Source organism: Centropristis striata, chromosome 7 (assembly GCF_030273125.1).
Source record: "Centropristis striata isolate RG_2023a ecotype Rhode Island chromosome 7, C.striata_1.0, whole genome shotgun sequence".
Classification (NCBI taxonomy): domain Eukaryota; kingdom Metazoa; phylum Chordata; class Actinopteri; order Perciformes; family Serranidae; genus Centropristis; species Centropristis striata.
In genome coordinates, this window is record NC_081523.1 from 37,537,529 (window position 1) to 37,552,358 (window position 14,830).

At 34.8% G+C, this 14,830-nt stretch overlaps 1 protein-coding gene across 3 annotated transcripts in view; it reads left to right on the forward strand.

Annotated features, from left to right (window-relative positions):
• The first annotated feature begins 884 nt into the window (after nucleotides 1-884).
• Nucleotides 885-14,830, forward strand: part of ppp3cca (protein phosphatase 3, catalytic subunit, gamma isozyme, a) — a 63,774-nt gene continuing 49,828 nt past the window's right edge. For all 3 annotated transcript variants that reach the window (XM_059336427.1, XM_059336428.1, XM_059336429.1), the window contains exon 1: nucleotides 885-1,662. In XM_059336427.1, coding sequence (XP_059192410.1) covers nucleotides 1,596-1,662 — 67 coding nt within the window. In that variant the 5' untranslated portion in view covers nucleotides 885-1,595. The remainder of the gene's footprint in view (nucleotides 1,663-14,830) is intronic.

Genomic DNA, 14,830 nt, shown 5'->3' on the forward strand with positions numbered 1-14,830 from the left:
ATGTTTTTGTTAGTTCGAGAAAAACAAACTTTGTGAGCAACAAAATGCACAAAAAGACCTGATGTATCAAATATGATACAAATTAGAATTCATATATGCAATTTATTTATTTCTTAACCCTCCTGTTGTCCTCGGGTCGAGGAAGGAAGAAGAGGGAAGGACGCAAAGGGAAGTAAAAAAGGATGGAGGAAAGAAGGAAGGAAAAAAAGAAGGATGGAGTAAGGAAAGAAGAGAGGAGGAAAAGGAGAAAGAATGGAAAGGAGAGAGAAAGGAAGGAGGATGGAGGAAAGAAAGGGGAGGAGGAGAAGAAAGGAAGGAAAAAATAAAGAAGGAAGGAGGGAGAAAAGGAGGGAGGCAGGAAGGAAAGAGGGCAGAAAGGAGGGAGGAAGGAAGGAAAGAGGGCAGAAAGGAAGGAGGAAGGAAAGAAAGGAGGGAAGGAAAGGGGGGGCGAGGGAAGGGAAGAAGGAAGGAGGATAGAGGAAGGGATGGAGGCGGGAGGGATGAAAGAAGGAAGGAAGGAGGAAAGGAGAGGAAATCAGGAGGAAGGAAAGAAGAGAGAAAGGAAAGGAGATAGCGGAAGGAGGAAAGAAAAGAAGGGAAGGAGGGAGGAAAGGAAGGAAAGAAAGAAAGGAGGGGCGAGGGAAGGAAATAAGGAAGGAGGAAAGAAGAGAGGAAGGCAGGAGGAGGGAGGAAAAAGAAGGAATAGTCAAAACAGATTGGGTCAATTTGACCCGGAAGGACGACAGGAGGGTTAAAATTCGTCAGCAGGTTAATAAGCACTCAGTTTTTACAAAAATTGAATTTTCTGGCAATTATTTCATGGTTTCAGGCTTTATAGGGTTAACAGAATCTCTGTATTTTGGGACGCGGCCCTGAAGCACGTGTTCCGTGACGTCACGTCGGCTCCACCATGTTGTAGGAAATCCACCGCTGCTCCTCACTCACTGTCAGATTAGAGTTTAATCCGAGGGGAGGATACACTGTCAAGACGCTGTCTGCATCTTGGAAGGACTCTCGCTGTTTATGCATCCGAAGTAAACGCGACTTTTACCTGAAACTGCTTTTTTTTTTTTCCTACAACAACCGGCCTGCAAGTAGAAGATGAAACACCAGTTTTCCTTTGCTGTCTTTGTCAGTCAATCCGTGAACATGTTAGCTGGCTAACTAGCTGGAAAAGAGTAACTAAAGCGGATTATGTGATAACGGCAGCTCCATCTCGCTAATATCCACTATTATTAGCTCTAACGGGACTTGGCAACTATTCCACAGCAAACAGTCGCCTTTGTTATTTTTTTTTTTTGGTGTTTATTACATTTCTCATTTTTTTAACATTACGTGAACGCACCACTTTATGCTGTAAATATTCGCGAGCGTTAATGTCGCTGCAGGCCAGCTAGGTTATTATTATCCAGTCAAACCGCAACAAGAGCTCTGCAGCTTGTGATTTTTTACGGTTTGTTGGAAAAAAAAAAAAAAAAAGCAAACATAATATTAGGCTAGGCTGATGTGCTAGCTTGTCTTTTTGGGCCAGCTGGCAAGAGAGCTGTAGAAAGATTTCCCCCTGAAATTAATTAACCCTGAGATAAAAAGCAAAGATGTCAGGAAAGGATAAAGACAAAGACAAACAGGAGAAACAGTCCACGACGGAGCGGCTGGTTAAAGGTGAGTGTTGTCCTCAAACTTACATGTTACTGTTCTCACATCATCACACCTGCTGAGACTGAAGCTAACGCAGGCATTGAAAACCACCTGTAGCTTTTTAAATGACTGTCTGAACCCCTTCCTGTCAGACAGTATTGTGATGTATATATGTATATATATATATATATATATATATATATATATATAAGTATATGTGACTTCCTGTCAGACAGCGTGTGGCTGAGCACGTTATTAAAGCAGTCAAAGGGCAGTGGGCTTATTGTGATATGACATAAAAGTTGTATATAGAGTAATTATCAATTAATATGCTCAGAAATAGGGCTGGGCGATATGGACCAAAAGTCATATCCCAATATATTTAGGCTGGATATCGATATACAGTATATATTCTGATATATTTAGGCTGGATATCGATATACAATATATATTCTGATATATTTAGGCTGGATATCGATATACAATATATATTCTGATATATTTAGGCTGGATATCGATATACAATATATATTCTGATATATTTAGGCTGGATATCGATATACAGTATATATCCTGATATATTTAGGCTGGATATCGATATACAATATATATTCTGATATGTTTAGTCTGGATATACGATATATATCCTGATATATTTAAGCTGGATATCGATATACGATATATATCCTGATATATATATCAGGATATATATCGTGGGGGAGGTATATCGTATATCGATATCAAGCCTAAATCGATATACGATATACATCCCCGATATATTTAAGTTTATTTATTTTTAAGGGAGAGCAAATGTTCAGTCAAAGTCAAATCTGACATGTCACAAGTGAAACCGTTTTTTTATGTGAATGTAACTACTGTATAACCAATCCAATCCACTTTATTTATATAGCACGTTTATGACAAACAGAGGGTTTTCAAAGTGCTGCACAAAAACACAATAAGTAAATAACATTAAAAAAAAGGATATAAAATAATAAAAAAGGGATAAGTAGACAATAAAACACTAAAATACAATATGATGAAATAGAATAATATAAGATAAATAAGATATAACAACAGGAGTACCTTTTTAAAAAACAAATCAAAGCTCCATAAAGTGCACATTTAAATAAAAAAATATCTTAAATAAAAGCCGCAGCTTGCCTGGAGCAATGATCACAGTGCAAATTTGAATTATATCGATATATGCGATATGGTCTAATTCCATATCACATATAAAGATATATTGATATATCTTTTATATTGATATATCGCCCAGCCCTACTCTGAAAAAGAGGTGAATCAGGGCATGTCTTCCTATGATTGCTTAGGATAGAACTTCATAAAGGTATCATCCCTACAGTTGTCCACAGGTATAGGGCTGGGTGACATGGACCAAAACTCATGTCCAAATATATTTAAGCTGAATATCAATATATGATATATATCCCGATATTTTTATCTCAATGTTTAGTCAAAGTCAAAGCCAAATATGACATGTCACAAGTAGTTTTATTGAAACTGTTTATTTAAGTGAACATAAATACTGTATTACAACAGGAGTACCTTTTAAAAAAAAAAAAAAAACCAAAGCTCCATAAAGTGCACATTTGAATAAAAAAGAATCTTAAATAAAAATAGCCTATGCAATTAAATAGGCCAATCTTTTCCTGAAATAAGAAAATAATAACGAACATTACAAAATAACGAAATATAACAAACCCTAGTAAGGACAGCATTTATATATACACATACAAAGTTTTTTTAAACTATATCGATATATGCGATATGGTCTGATTCCATATCCCATTTTAAAATATATCGATATATCTTTTCTATCAATATATCGCCCAGCCTGACACTGGTATATGAAATACAACACCACATAGCAGAAATCAAAGGCAAGAAGTCGTCCTATATTGGTGCCCTATCTCCTTGACATTTCGGATGGATGAAATCTTAATTAAAGAAGCCATGGCTCACGCTCTGGAATACCCAACATCTTCTCCAGTTACCAGCAGAACTGGACAAGATGGATTCCTCCACACTGAGGTGGTCGTGGCTCATTGCATAGACAGGACACCATTTGTTGTGTCTACCCAAGACAGGACAGGCAGAGCCAAGTGTGAGGTAGCTCTGGGGAGAGAACACAACCCCACCACTGCTGCCACCACTACCACTACTCCTTAATGCCACACAGCCTACATCCCTGTCTGTCTGCAAGGGCACTGGAGTGTCCTGCCAGGGGACTGGAATGCTGTAGTGTGAGCCAGTATGGAGAGGGTGAGTTAATTGTGGAAAGAATCTCCCCAGTGATGTTCCCAACATGGTCAGCCAAAAGGTGTAGAGAGAGAAGAGGAACTTGACAGAGAAGAAGAGGGGGAAACAACAAATTGGGGTTATCCATATCGTTGTTTTATTTGTAAAATGGATGAATAAAATGCTATAAAATGCATTGAGTAATACAAACTGTTAGGGCTGGGCGATATATCGATTTAAAAAAATATGTCAATATATTTTTCAGTTCAGTTCAGCTTTTATTTCGAACATGTGCGAGTAACACAACAAAGTAAACACAAAAACAAATACATCCAATGAGAATAATCAAAAAAAAACAAAAAATAGCAATAGTCAAAACAAATGCCGAAAAGGAGTAGGATGAAGCATATGCTTATTTAAACCTTCTCCACTACTCAATTAACACTTTTTTTTCTTTTCCCCCTAAACATACATATTTAAATAATACATATTTACAAAAAAATATATTTTTTTTGAAAATACATAGATTACATTAACAAATACATGAATAATTTATCATTTATGAAAACACCCGGTTGTTAAAGCCCTTCTTCCTCCCTGTACCTTGTGAAAACCATGTGTTTGTACCGCTTTTTTTTAAAAACTGGATCATGCTTTTTGAATGTGATATGGAATTAGACCATATTGCATATATCGATATAGTTTTTTTTTCTTTCTTTAGATATAAATGCTGCCAATATAGGACAACTTCTTGCCTTTGATTTCTGCTATGTGGTGTTGTATTTCATATACCAGTGTCGGGCTGGGTGATATATCGATATAAAAGATATATCGATATATTTTAAAATGTGATATGGAATCAGACCATATCGCATATATCGATATATTTAAAAAAAAAGTTATTTCTATATATATAAATGCTGCCCTTACAAGGGTTTGTCATATTTAGTTCTTTTGTAATGTTCGTTATTATTTTCTCATATAAATATATTTATTTCAGAAAAAGATTGGCCTATTTTATTTCATAGGCTATTTTTAAAGATTTTTTTTATTTAAATGTGAACTTTATGGTGCTTTGCTTTTTTAAAAAGGTACTCCTGTTGTTCTACAGTATTTATGTTCACTTAAATAAACAGTTTCAATAAAACTACTTGTGACATGTCATATTTGGCTTTGACTCTGACTAAACATTTGCTCTCACTTTGTGATTAAAAAATATCAGGATACATATCGTATATGGATATTCAGCCTAAATATATCGCCCAGCCCTACTTTACATTAAATGAAATCTCAAAGTGCTACAGGTTTAGAGCAGAAGAAAACAGAAGAAAAAGTATACATATATACGTACACAAGCTAAAAACCATCTGGACGGGAGGAACCAAAGGTTTTGCTAAAAAAGAAAAGTTTTTAGTCCTTTTGACTTTGACTAACAATTTGCTCTCAATTTGCGATAAAAATATCGGGATATGACTTTTGGTCCATATCGCCCAGCCCTACAAACTACGAGTGTTAATATCACTAAAAATAGGAATCCACGGTAGATTCTTTGTGTTTGCTGGCAGGTAGTCACAGTGGTGTTTTCCGTTGTAGGGCTTAACAGGTTGACTATCTAAGACTAATGCTGCTCTGGTTGTGTAAGTCAACAGTTAAGCTTATTCACTGTGGAGCAGAGCAGTCGACCTGCTAGCTCAATCACTTGGTCACTTGATCAGATGAGTTCCCTCCAGGCTGTGTGTGAACAATCTGTTGACTAATAGGTGTGTGTTGCCACCTTTACTTCCTGAAGACAGGACTTTCTTGGCTTTGTGTGTTTTTCCAAAATCTCCATTGTCAAAGATTCACGTCAACTTTGACACAAATTGTATCGGATTGTTGCTGTGTGTTTGGGCTGGGCGATATATCAATATAAAAGATATATCAATATATTTTTAAATGTGATATGGAATTAGACCATATTGCATATGTCAGGGATGGGCAACTGCAGGCCCGGGGGACGCATATGAGCCGCACCCTCACTTGTAGTGGCCCGCAGTAAAACTACATGCATTTGAGCATGAAATCTGTGCAGTGCAGTGTAAAAATGCACTAAATTACTTCTTGCAATTAATGTTGGTCTGCTGTTCTTGCACTGGATAAAAAAAGAAATCACAGTAAGTGGTTATTTTTTATTTTCTTCAAACCTTTTGTATTCCTATTTATACTGTTATACATGCATTTGAGCATGAAATATGTGAAGTTACTGCACTGTAAACATATTTAAAATTGCAGTTTCATCATATCTGGTTAGTGCACGGTCCTATATGTGGCCCTGTGGTAGTATGCATGAAAAATTGTGGCCCCCTCCAGTATTTAAGTTGCCCATCTCTGGCATATATCGATATAGTTCAAATATGCACTGTGATCCTGTCTCCAGGCAAGCTGCAGCTTTTATTTAAGATATTTTTTTTCTTTAAATGTGCACTTTATGGAGCTTGTTATTCAAAATAAGAAGTACTGGGCGATATATCGATATAAAAGATATATTGATATATTTTAAAATGTTAAATAGGAATTAGACGATATCGCATATCGATATAGTTTTTAAAAAAAAGTATTTCTTTCTATATAAATGCTGCCCGTACTGGGGTTTGTCATATTTAGTTCTTTTGTAATGGTCGTTATTCTTTTCTCATATAAATATATTTATTTCAGAAAAAGATTGGCCTATTTAATTGCATAGGCTATTTTTATTTAAGATATTTTTTTATTTAAATGTGCACTTCATGGAGCTTTGATTTTACTCCTGTTGTTATATAGTATTTATGTTCACGTAAATAAACAGTTTTAATAAAACTACTTGTGACATGTCATATTTGGCTTTGATTTTGACTAACAATTTGCTCTCAATTTGCGATAAAAATATCGGGATATGACTTTTGGTCCATATCGCCTAGCCCTACAAACTATGAGTGTTAATATCACTAAAAATAGGAATGTTCACTTAAATAAACAGTTTTAATAAAGCTACTTGTGACATGTCATATTTGGCTTTGACTGAACATTTGCTCTCACTTTGCAATAGAAATATTGGGATATATATATCGATATTCAGTCTAAATATATCCGGATATGACTTTTGGTCCATATCGCCCAGCCCTACTGTGTGTTAAACCTGATTCTCTGTGTCTGAACTAAAATCAAAGACAGGCCAGAGGGGAATGTGTGCTCGTACTACCACACCACACGATTGACTGACGGAGATGACGAATAAACCCGAGGCCTGGCTATTTAGCTTGCGAGGGTAATACATTCACTGATAATTAGAGCAATCTGAAGTGGACTTCATGATTCACCCAGCCACAGTCTGCTCCATTCATCTCTACCCAGCCGCATCTTTGTAATTCAATCCTCCTCTATTGTGTTGATTTTGAAACAATGGCCAACATATTCGAGACCGTGGCTCATATCACTGTCCAAAACATTATCCTGGGTGGGCAGGATGGTAGATAGTAGTGTCTTTGTTTCTTGAGTCGTTTGTTGTCATGCCAGACTGTGTGGGTGTTGATGCAGTGCAGCACTGGCCCCAATGTGTGTCTGTGGTTTTTGAGGAGTTCATCAAACATTAATGCTAATTAGGCCAGGCTGTGTCAAATAAGAAGCCAGTCTCAGGGCGACGATGATGGCTTATTATTTTTAACGAAACATTTTTCTTCATTGGGTGATGTGTCAGGAAAGCCAGTGGCTCGCTTTACATTGTCTGCATCGTTGTTTGAACTGAGTGATGCTGCTTACTGGCAGCCAGAGATTCATTTGTATCTGTGTTTGAACAGACTGCTCCAGCCTTGATTGTACAGACGAACCTACTCACACTGCAAAAAGGTGTGACTAAAACAAGATAAAAACACTAAATCTGAGGGAGATGATCTTGCTGCATGGATAGATAATTTCACTTGACAAGATTTCTTAAATTAAGATTGTTAAATCTAGAAATAAGCATGTTGAACGCTTGAAATAAGAAATTAACTCTTAACCCTCCGAAGTCCAGGAGATTTTGGTTCAAATTTGTCAACTTCCTAACTTGGCTATCAGTCAGATTTTTCATTTTATCTGAATTAAAAAAGTATAAATCTGTCAGGAACTGAAAATACAAAGAAAAGACACAAGTTTCTATAGAAATTTACCATTTTTTCCTACCATTTATACACACAAAAACATCAGAAATAATAATAAATAATAAAACTACAAAACAGTATTTGCATGTAAATTAAAAATAGTAATAGTTTTCATCGTAGAAAGAAAATTCCCATTTTAAAAATGGTCTAGAAACATAAATGGCACACTTTTTCACTTGACAAGATTTCTTAAATTAAGATTATGAAATCTAGAAATAAGCATGTTGAACGCTTAATCCTCTGGTCACGCTGGCTGATACTTTCTCCAGTTTTTTGTTTGACGTTCTGAGGTTATGTAAAACCAAAGATATGATCGTTTTAATTTGATCGTACAAAAATATTTATTCAAGTGTAAAAGTAGGATGGGACGAGGCAGACAGTTAATTTTGTAAAAATGGGGGGAAAAAAGGGCTCTAATCATCTAACACATGTTTTTATGGTATTTTTTTATGTATAGTTTTATTATATTTGAATTTTACCTTTATATGTTCATATTACTAACCTATGTTAACATGTTTCAGGTCATAAATAGTAAAATTTTATTTCAGATTTCATGATTTTTATGGTATTTTTTTTATGTATAGTTTTTTTTATTATATTTGAATTTTACCTTTATATGTTCATATTTCTAACCTATGTTAACATGTTTCAGGTCATAAATAGTAAAAAAAAATTTCAGATTTCATGATTTTTATGGTATTTTTTTTATGTATAGTTTTTTTTTATTATATTTGAATTTTACCTTTATATGTTCATATTTCTAACTTATGTTAACATGTTTCAGGTCATAAATAGTAAAATTTTATTTCAGATTTCATGATTTTTGTGTATTTTTGGGCTCAATATGTTAATAAAGTGGGTTAAAGTGAAAAAATAATTGTCAGATCATGTTGACATTGTGCTGAGAAAATAGGCTACAAAATACCAAACATGAGTATAGTAAATATTATGTGGTATGTAAAGGGAAAATATGCTCAGACCCTATAGAGGCTTAAAATAAGACATTAACTCTTAAAACAAGTTGAATTAAAGCTGCAAGCACCGATGAACTGGCCCGAGCAGAGTGGACTGACAATTATTTGTTTCTAAAAAAAAAACCTTTAGATTTAGAAGTGTTGGAAAATGTATCTTGTTTTAAGAGTTAATTTCTTATTTTAAGCTTTCAACATGCTTATTTCTTGATGTAACAATCTTAATTTAAGAAATCTCAGAGAAATCTCTGGAATTATCTGTTCATGCAGCAAGATCATTTCCCTCAGATTTAGTGTTTTTGTGTGGTTTTTAGACAGACCTTTTTTGCAGTGCAGGATTTATCATTATTATTATTATTGGGCAGGGTGTGGGCTCATTCCTGTTCAGTTGGAAGGAGTGTTCACTTCTTTGGAATGGACACCAGCTATTATTGTCCAAGCATGGCGAATTACGGCCAGACAGAAGCTCGTAAATTTGGTCAGCGTTGTTGTTGTTGAAATGTCTCCGAGTCTGGTTATCTCGTGCCCATTATGTTTCCTTTTCTGTGTCAACAGGTTTTCTCTAACTGTCTGTTTTGTTCGTACTGGAGCCTTCCTTCAGTGTGACAAGGCTTTTAAGTAAACAGCCCCTGAATCTGGAAGCCCTTGCTAATAGAGGCTTTACCTAATCTGTTCTTAAGGCTCGTACCTCAGCTTACAGCTCTCTTCGTGGCTGTGCCTCGTAGGTCTGGGAGCACTTACTGTTTATTTATACCACACTGGTCAACGCATGACAGCTTGTCCTCGGCACAGGCTAGCCAAGTTAGAACTGTGCTCTATCGTCTCCATTGCAGGCCAGGTTATAGTCTGTGGCCTAACTAACATCAGTTACCAGTAGGCAGTAGTTCTCAACCTTTTTGAGTCGCAACCCCCAATTTAACATGCATGTTGTCCACGACGCCGCTCTCTGGACAGAATCTCACACGCACAGTTCAGATCACCCAAAAAAGAAACAAAATGACCAAAAGACACAAAATGACCAAAAAAGACACAAAATGACCCAAAAAGAAACAAAATTACCAAAAAAACCCACAAAATGACTAAAAAAGACACAAAATTACAAAAAAAGACACAAATTGACCACAAAATGATCAAAAAAGACACAAAATGACCAAAAAAGACACAAATCGACCACAAAATGATCAAAAAGAAAGACACAAAATGACCAAATAACACACAAAATGAAAAAAAAAACACACAAAATGACCAAAAAAAAAGACATTAAGTGACCAAAAAGACTAAAATACATTAATACATGAACACTTTAACACAGTGGAGACAGAGCTGACTTCCAAAATGATTTGGCGACCCCCAGAAATCATCTCGCGACCCCAATTGGGGTCCCGACCCCAAGGTTGAGAATAGCTGCCAGTAGGGTTGCAAAGGGCTGGAGAATTTCCGATAAATTTCAACAGATTTATTGTAAGTAGAACAAGTTTTAATAATTTTATTGAACAATCAATTCTTTCATTGAACAACAAAAAAAACCTTTTGTCGTTTTTTTTTTATTTAAAAATGTGTTACGGCAATAAATTTTGCTCACAGTGTCTCTAAAAATGTCAGAAAATACCTTACATTTTTAAAAATAGATTATAAATTCATATTAAACAGTGACTTTAGATTGTATATGTTATAAAGGGTCAAAGAAAATATGTATTCAATCATGAGAATCACCTTTGCAAAGGGCTGGAGAATTTCCGATAAATTTCAACAGATTTATTGTAAGTAGAACAAGTTTTAATAATTTTACTGAACAATCAATTCTTTCATTGAACAACAAAAACATAAAAATGTTGAGTTAAACATTACTAATTTTCTTCGACCCCACCCATTCAAAAATGAAGTAGTTAAAATGTTAAATGAAAAAAAAGTCCCATTAACATGTATGTTGAATTGAACACGTGATTTATTTATTTGTATTAATTTATTTGCACCATAAGAAAAGACAATTACAAAAAACAGAAATTAAACAAGAATAGTAAGTGCGGGAGAGGTTAAAAAACCCTATGGGCTTATAAAAAGCACCTCCCAAAGAAATATACAAAAATTCAAAAATAAATCAACAACAACAATGAGAGAAAGCAACAACAAATGGGTGATTGTCATGAAGCCAGTCTAAGTTCTGTCTGTGAAGATTATAAGGACATACTTTATTAAACTAAATATATTTCACTTTTATATGAATGAACAATATAGCCATAATGAGGCGAAATTCATTGTTTAGTGTTAAAATAATATTTTCTATATTTTTAAACATATTTTTGATTCACAATTTCATTACCGTAATGCGTCCAGATAAAAATGTCATGGTTTCCCCCACACTTGTATACAATAAATATTTAATAAACTTTATAAAAATAAATATACATTTGTTTAAAAATGTATAACTTCACAGAATATAATCAAACATAAATTATGTCTATGAAGATTATAAGGACATACTTTATTAAAACTAAATATATTTCACTTTTATATGAATGAACAATGTATCAAATATAAATCAACAACAGCAATGAGAGAAAGCAACAACAAATAACAACAAAAAAAGAATGCAATAAAAACACAAAAAAGTAAGAAATAAAGCCTGGGTGTGTATAAACGTAAAATAATTGTATTTGAGTGTTTGAGTATATGAACATGTATAAGAGATAATGATCCAATGACAACTAAACTGGAAAATAAACTATTAGGAGTCTTGATTTAACTGGTAAGCTTTCAGTCTGAACTTAAAATTATTGAGGGATGAAAATAATTTAACTGTGATTGAGAAATAGCAGAGATATTCAACTGCACTGCATGAAATCTCGTTTTTTAGTGAAGATTTTGCTAATTCCTTACAACCCTAGTTACCAGCATCTTCTGCACTGCACCACTCGCAGCCCAATATTCTAGGGTTGTCACGATATTAAAATGTTCAACTTGATACCAATACTCGGTAAAAATATTCGATACTCGATACCATTTTCCATACCACAAGGATAAAAACAAAGACCCCAAAATTTAACACATTTTTTTTTTATGAACAAGAAAAATATTTTTATATTATAGACATATTTTCGTTGTTGGTCAGACACAGACACTGTGAATAATTAGGGCCGGGACTCGATTAAAAAATTAATAAAATTAATTAGAGGCTTTGTAATTAATTAATCGAAATTAATCGCATTTAAATATTTGACCTGAGAACAGTGAGAAGTATTTTTTTTCCCATGGATTTTTAGTATACCATTGAATGATGACTGAATACATCAGCTTAAGCAACAAAAATATTGTTTATTTTTGTTCAAGTCCAACAGACCAGTGCCTGTAGGTAGCCTATAGGTAGGTAGACCTTCTGTACTTTGGTTTTTTAAGTAAAACACAATCCACGCTAGCTACCACACTAGCCGCTAGCTGCTATATGTTTAGCATTGAGGTGATACTTGAGGCTGGATGTGCTGCTATGGTGATATGTGAATTCCTTGTTGCCTAGCAACACAACCATGCTCTTATGGACGCTTCCATCCGTTGATTTTTAGTAACTAAATGTCCCATCATCCACGGGGCCAACCAAAGGTCTCATCAGCTTCTTCCTTCATGTTCACTGTGGTTTGTTGTTGTCTGAACTCATCAACGCTAGTTGGTGCTCCAGTATAATCGGTCCTCCTGAAACTCATCCAGTGAGAAACGTTCCGCGGTGCAAAAATAAGTGTGATTAAAATGCGTACATTTTTTTAACGCGTTAATTTTTGTGTCATTAATTAATCTTAATTAACACGTTAAAGTCCCGGCCCTAATGTAAACTTATTAACTCTATGCTTATGTATACTGACAATGTGTCAATTAACGTAATATGGGAATACTACGTGCCTGATTTATTTATTTACGTTGTTTATAATCATTAATGTGACGTCAGCCTTTAATTGCTAGCTGCGGCTAATGGCTAATAATAACACAGACAACATTAATGCGGTTAATTAGGTCAGTTCGATACTTTTGAAAATGAGTATCCAGATACAATGTTTTAGTATCAATACTTTTTTGAGTATGGATACTTTTGACAACCCTACAATATTTACAGCCTTTACTTTATTGAACCAGAAGTAAATATAGTGTGTTTCTTGATCAGATATAAGAAAAGTGCATACGATTCTAACCTATAATATGTTCCTCAAGTCCAGAATGAGACAGTGAGAAACACTTGAGGCAGGCTCTGCATTCAGGCACATCACTGATTGGCAAATGCACCCACACTAAAAACTCATTAACGCTTTTTTTCATATTGCTCTTTGGTTTGCTCTGTGTGGGTGTGACAACATTCTCAGAATGCCTCCCTCCCTCTCTCCTCTTCTTCTTCATTGGCACTGGCACAGTTTATCGCACAACGAGTGCTGATTTCCACAAGCTGATACAAGTATTTATGTGATACAAGTATTTATTTGATGGCTCTGTGTGTACTGTGCACTGACCTGCAGATGGAGCGGATGATAAGGGGGATCTGAGATGAAACATCTTTTAATTAATGCAAACAATTCTATCATCACCGTAACATTTAACCATTTTTTCTCATCAATTTTCAGTCAGATTTTGTTCTTTATACATTGTTAAAAACCATTATATTTGATTATATTTTGTTAAATTATACATTATTAACCAGATGTATATTTATTTTTATAAAGTTTATAGTGGAAACCAACCTTCGGTAACAGTTTCTGTGGTTTTTATGCTCACTTTTTTTTTTAAACTGTGCACAAAGGCAGTCATTTATTACACTCCTATTATTTTCGTCTCTGCATGCATTACAGGCAGTGTTGGAAAAACCAGACAAATACATAGTTAACTGGTGCCATAATGTTTGCCAGGCAAACACCAAATACTAATCGCTTTCACCCTGGAAGTGAGAAGGCTTGATCACACTCTACTATTGTTTTGAACATGTGCAGCTTAGTCAGTAACTATCTGCTCCCACAGTTTTATGAGCTGATGAAGCTGTTGCCAATGCTACATTACTAGTCTGCACTGTGGAAAATTGGAATTTTAGCCTTTTTTTCCATACGGTAACGCATTAATTCACTGCACATTGCAAAAAAACTTTTCTTTTTTTTGCTCTTTTACCAACCTGGTCTCACAGGAATCCGTGAAATAGCCACGGATTTGCTTAAATCAAAATCTGTGGAATAGCCACGGAATAACTCAAATTTCCGTGAAACTGACACGGATTTGGCTACAATGCAAGTTAATGACAGTCATATCCCGTGGCTATTCCAACATACAAAGTGATTATGTACATTCACTGAGTGAAGATTTGGAAAATAAAACATATATTTCTCACTAGAAATGTGATCAAAATCCATTTTTATGCAGAAACTAAGTCAAAATATTGATTTTTTCACTAAAAATGAGAGAACTGTCCGCCATGTTTTTTGTTCTGACCGCCGGGACCTTGAAAGTCACGTGACTTGGAACAAACCAAAAGGAAAAAATATCCATGGAATAGCCACGGGATATGACTGTCATTAACTTGCATTGTAGCGAAATCCGTGTCAGTTTCACGGAAATTTGAGCGATTCCGTGGCTATTCCACGGATTTTGAGTTGCATATGCCTACCTTTCCCAGTTTGTTCAAAATTCTCAAATGTAATACACTTAACTTTCTGTATCTTGTTTCTTGATTTGTAAACAAAAAAACCTTGATTGTGAGTGGCAGAAACGTTATTGTATATTGTCTGAAAGTAAGCACTGTATTATAATGCTCCCACAAAATAAAATAAAAAATGTAAAAATAAAAAA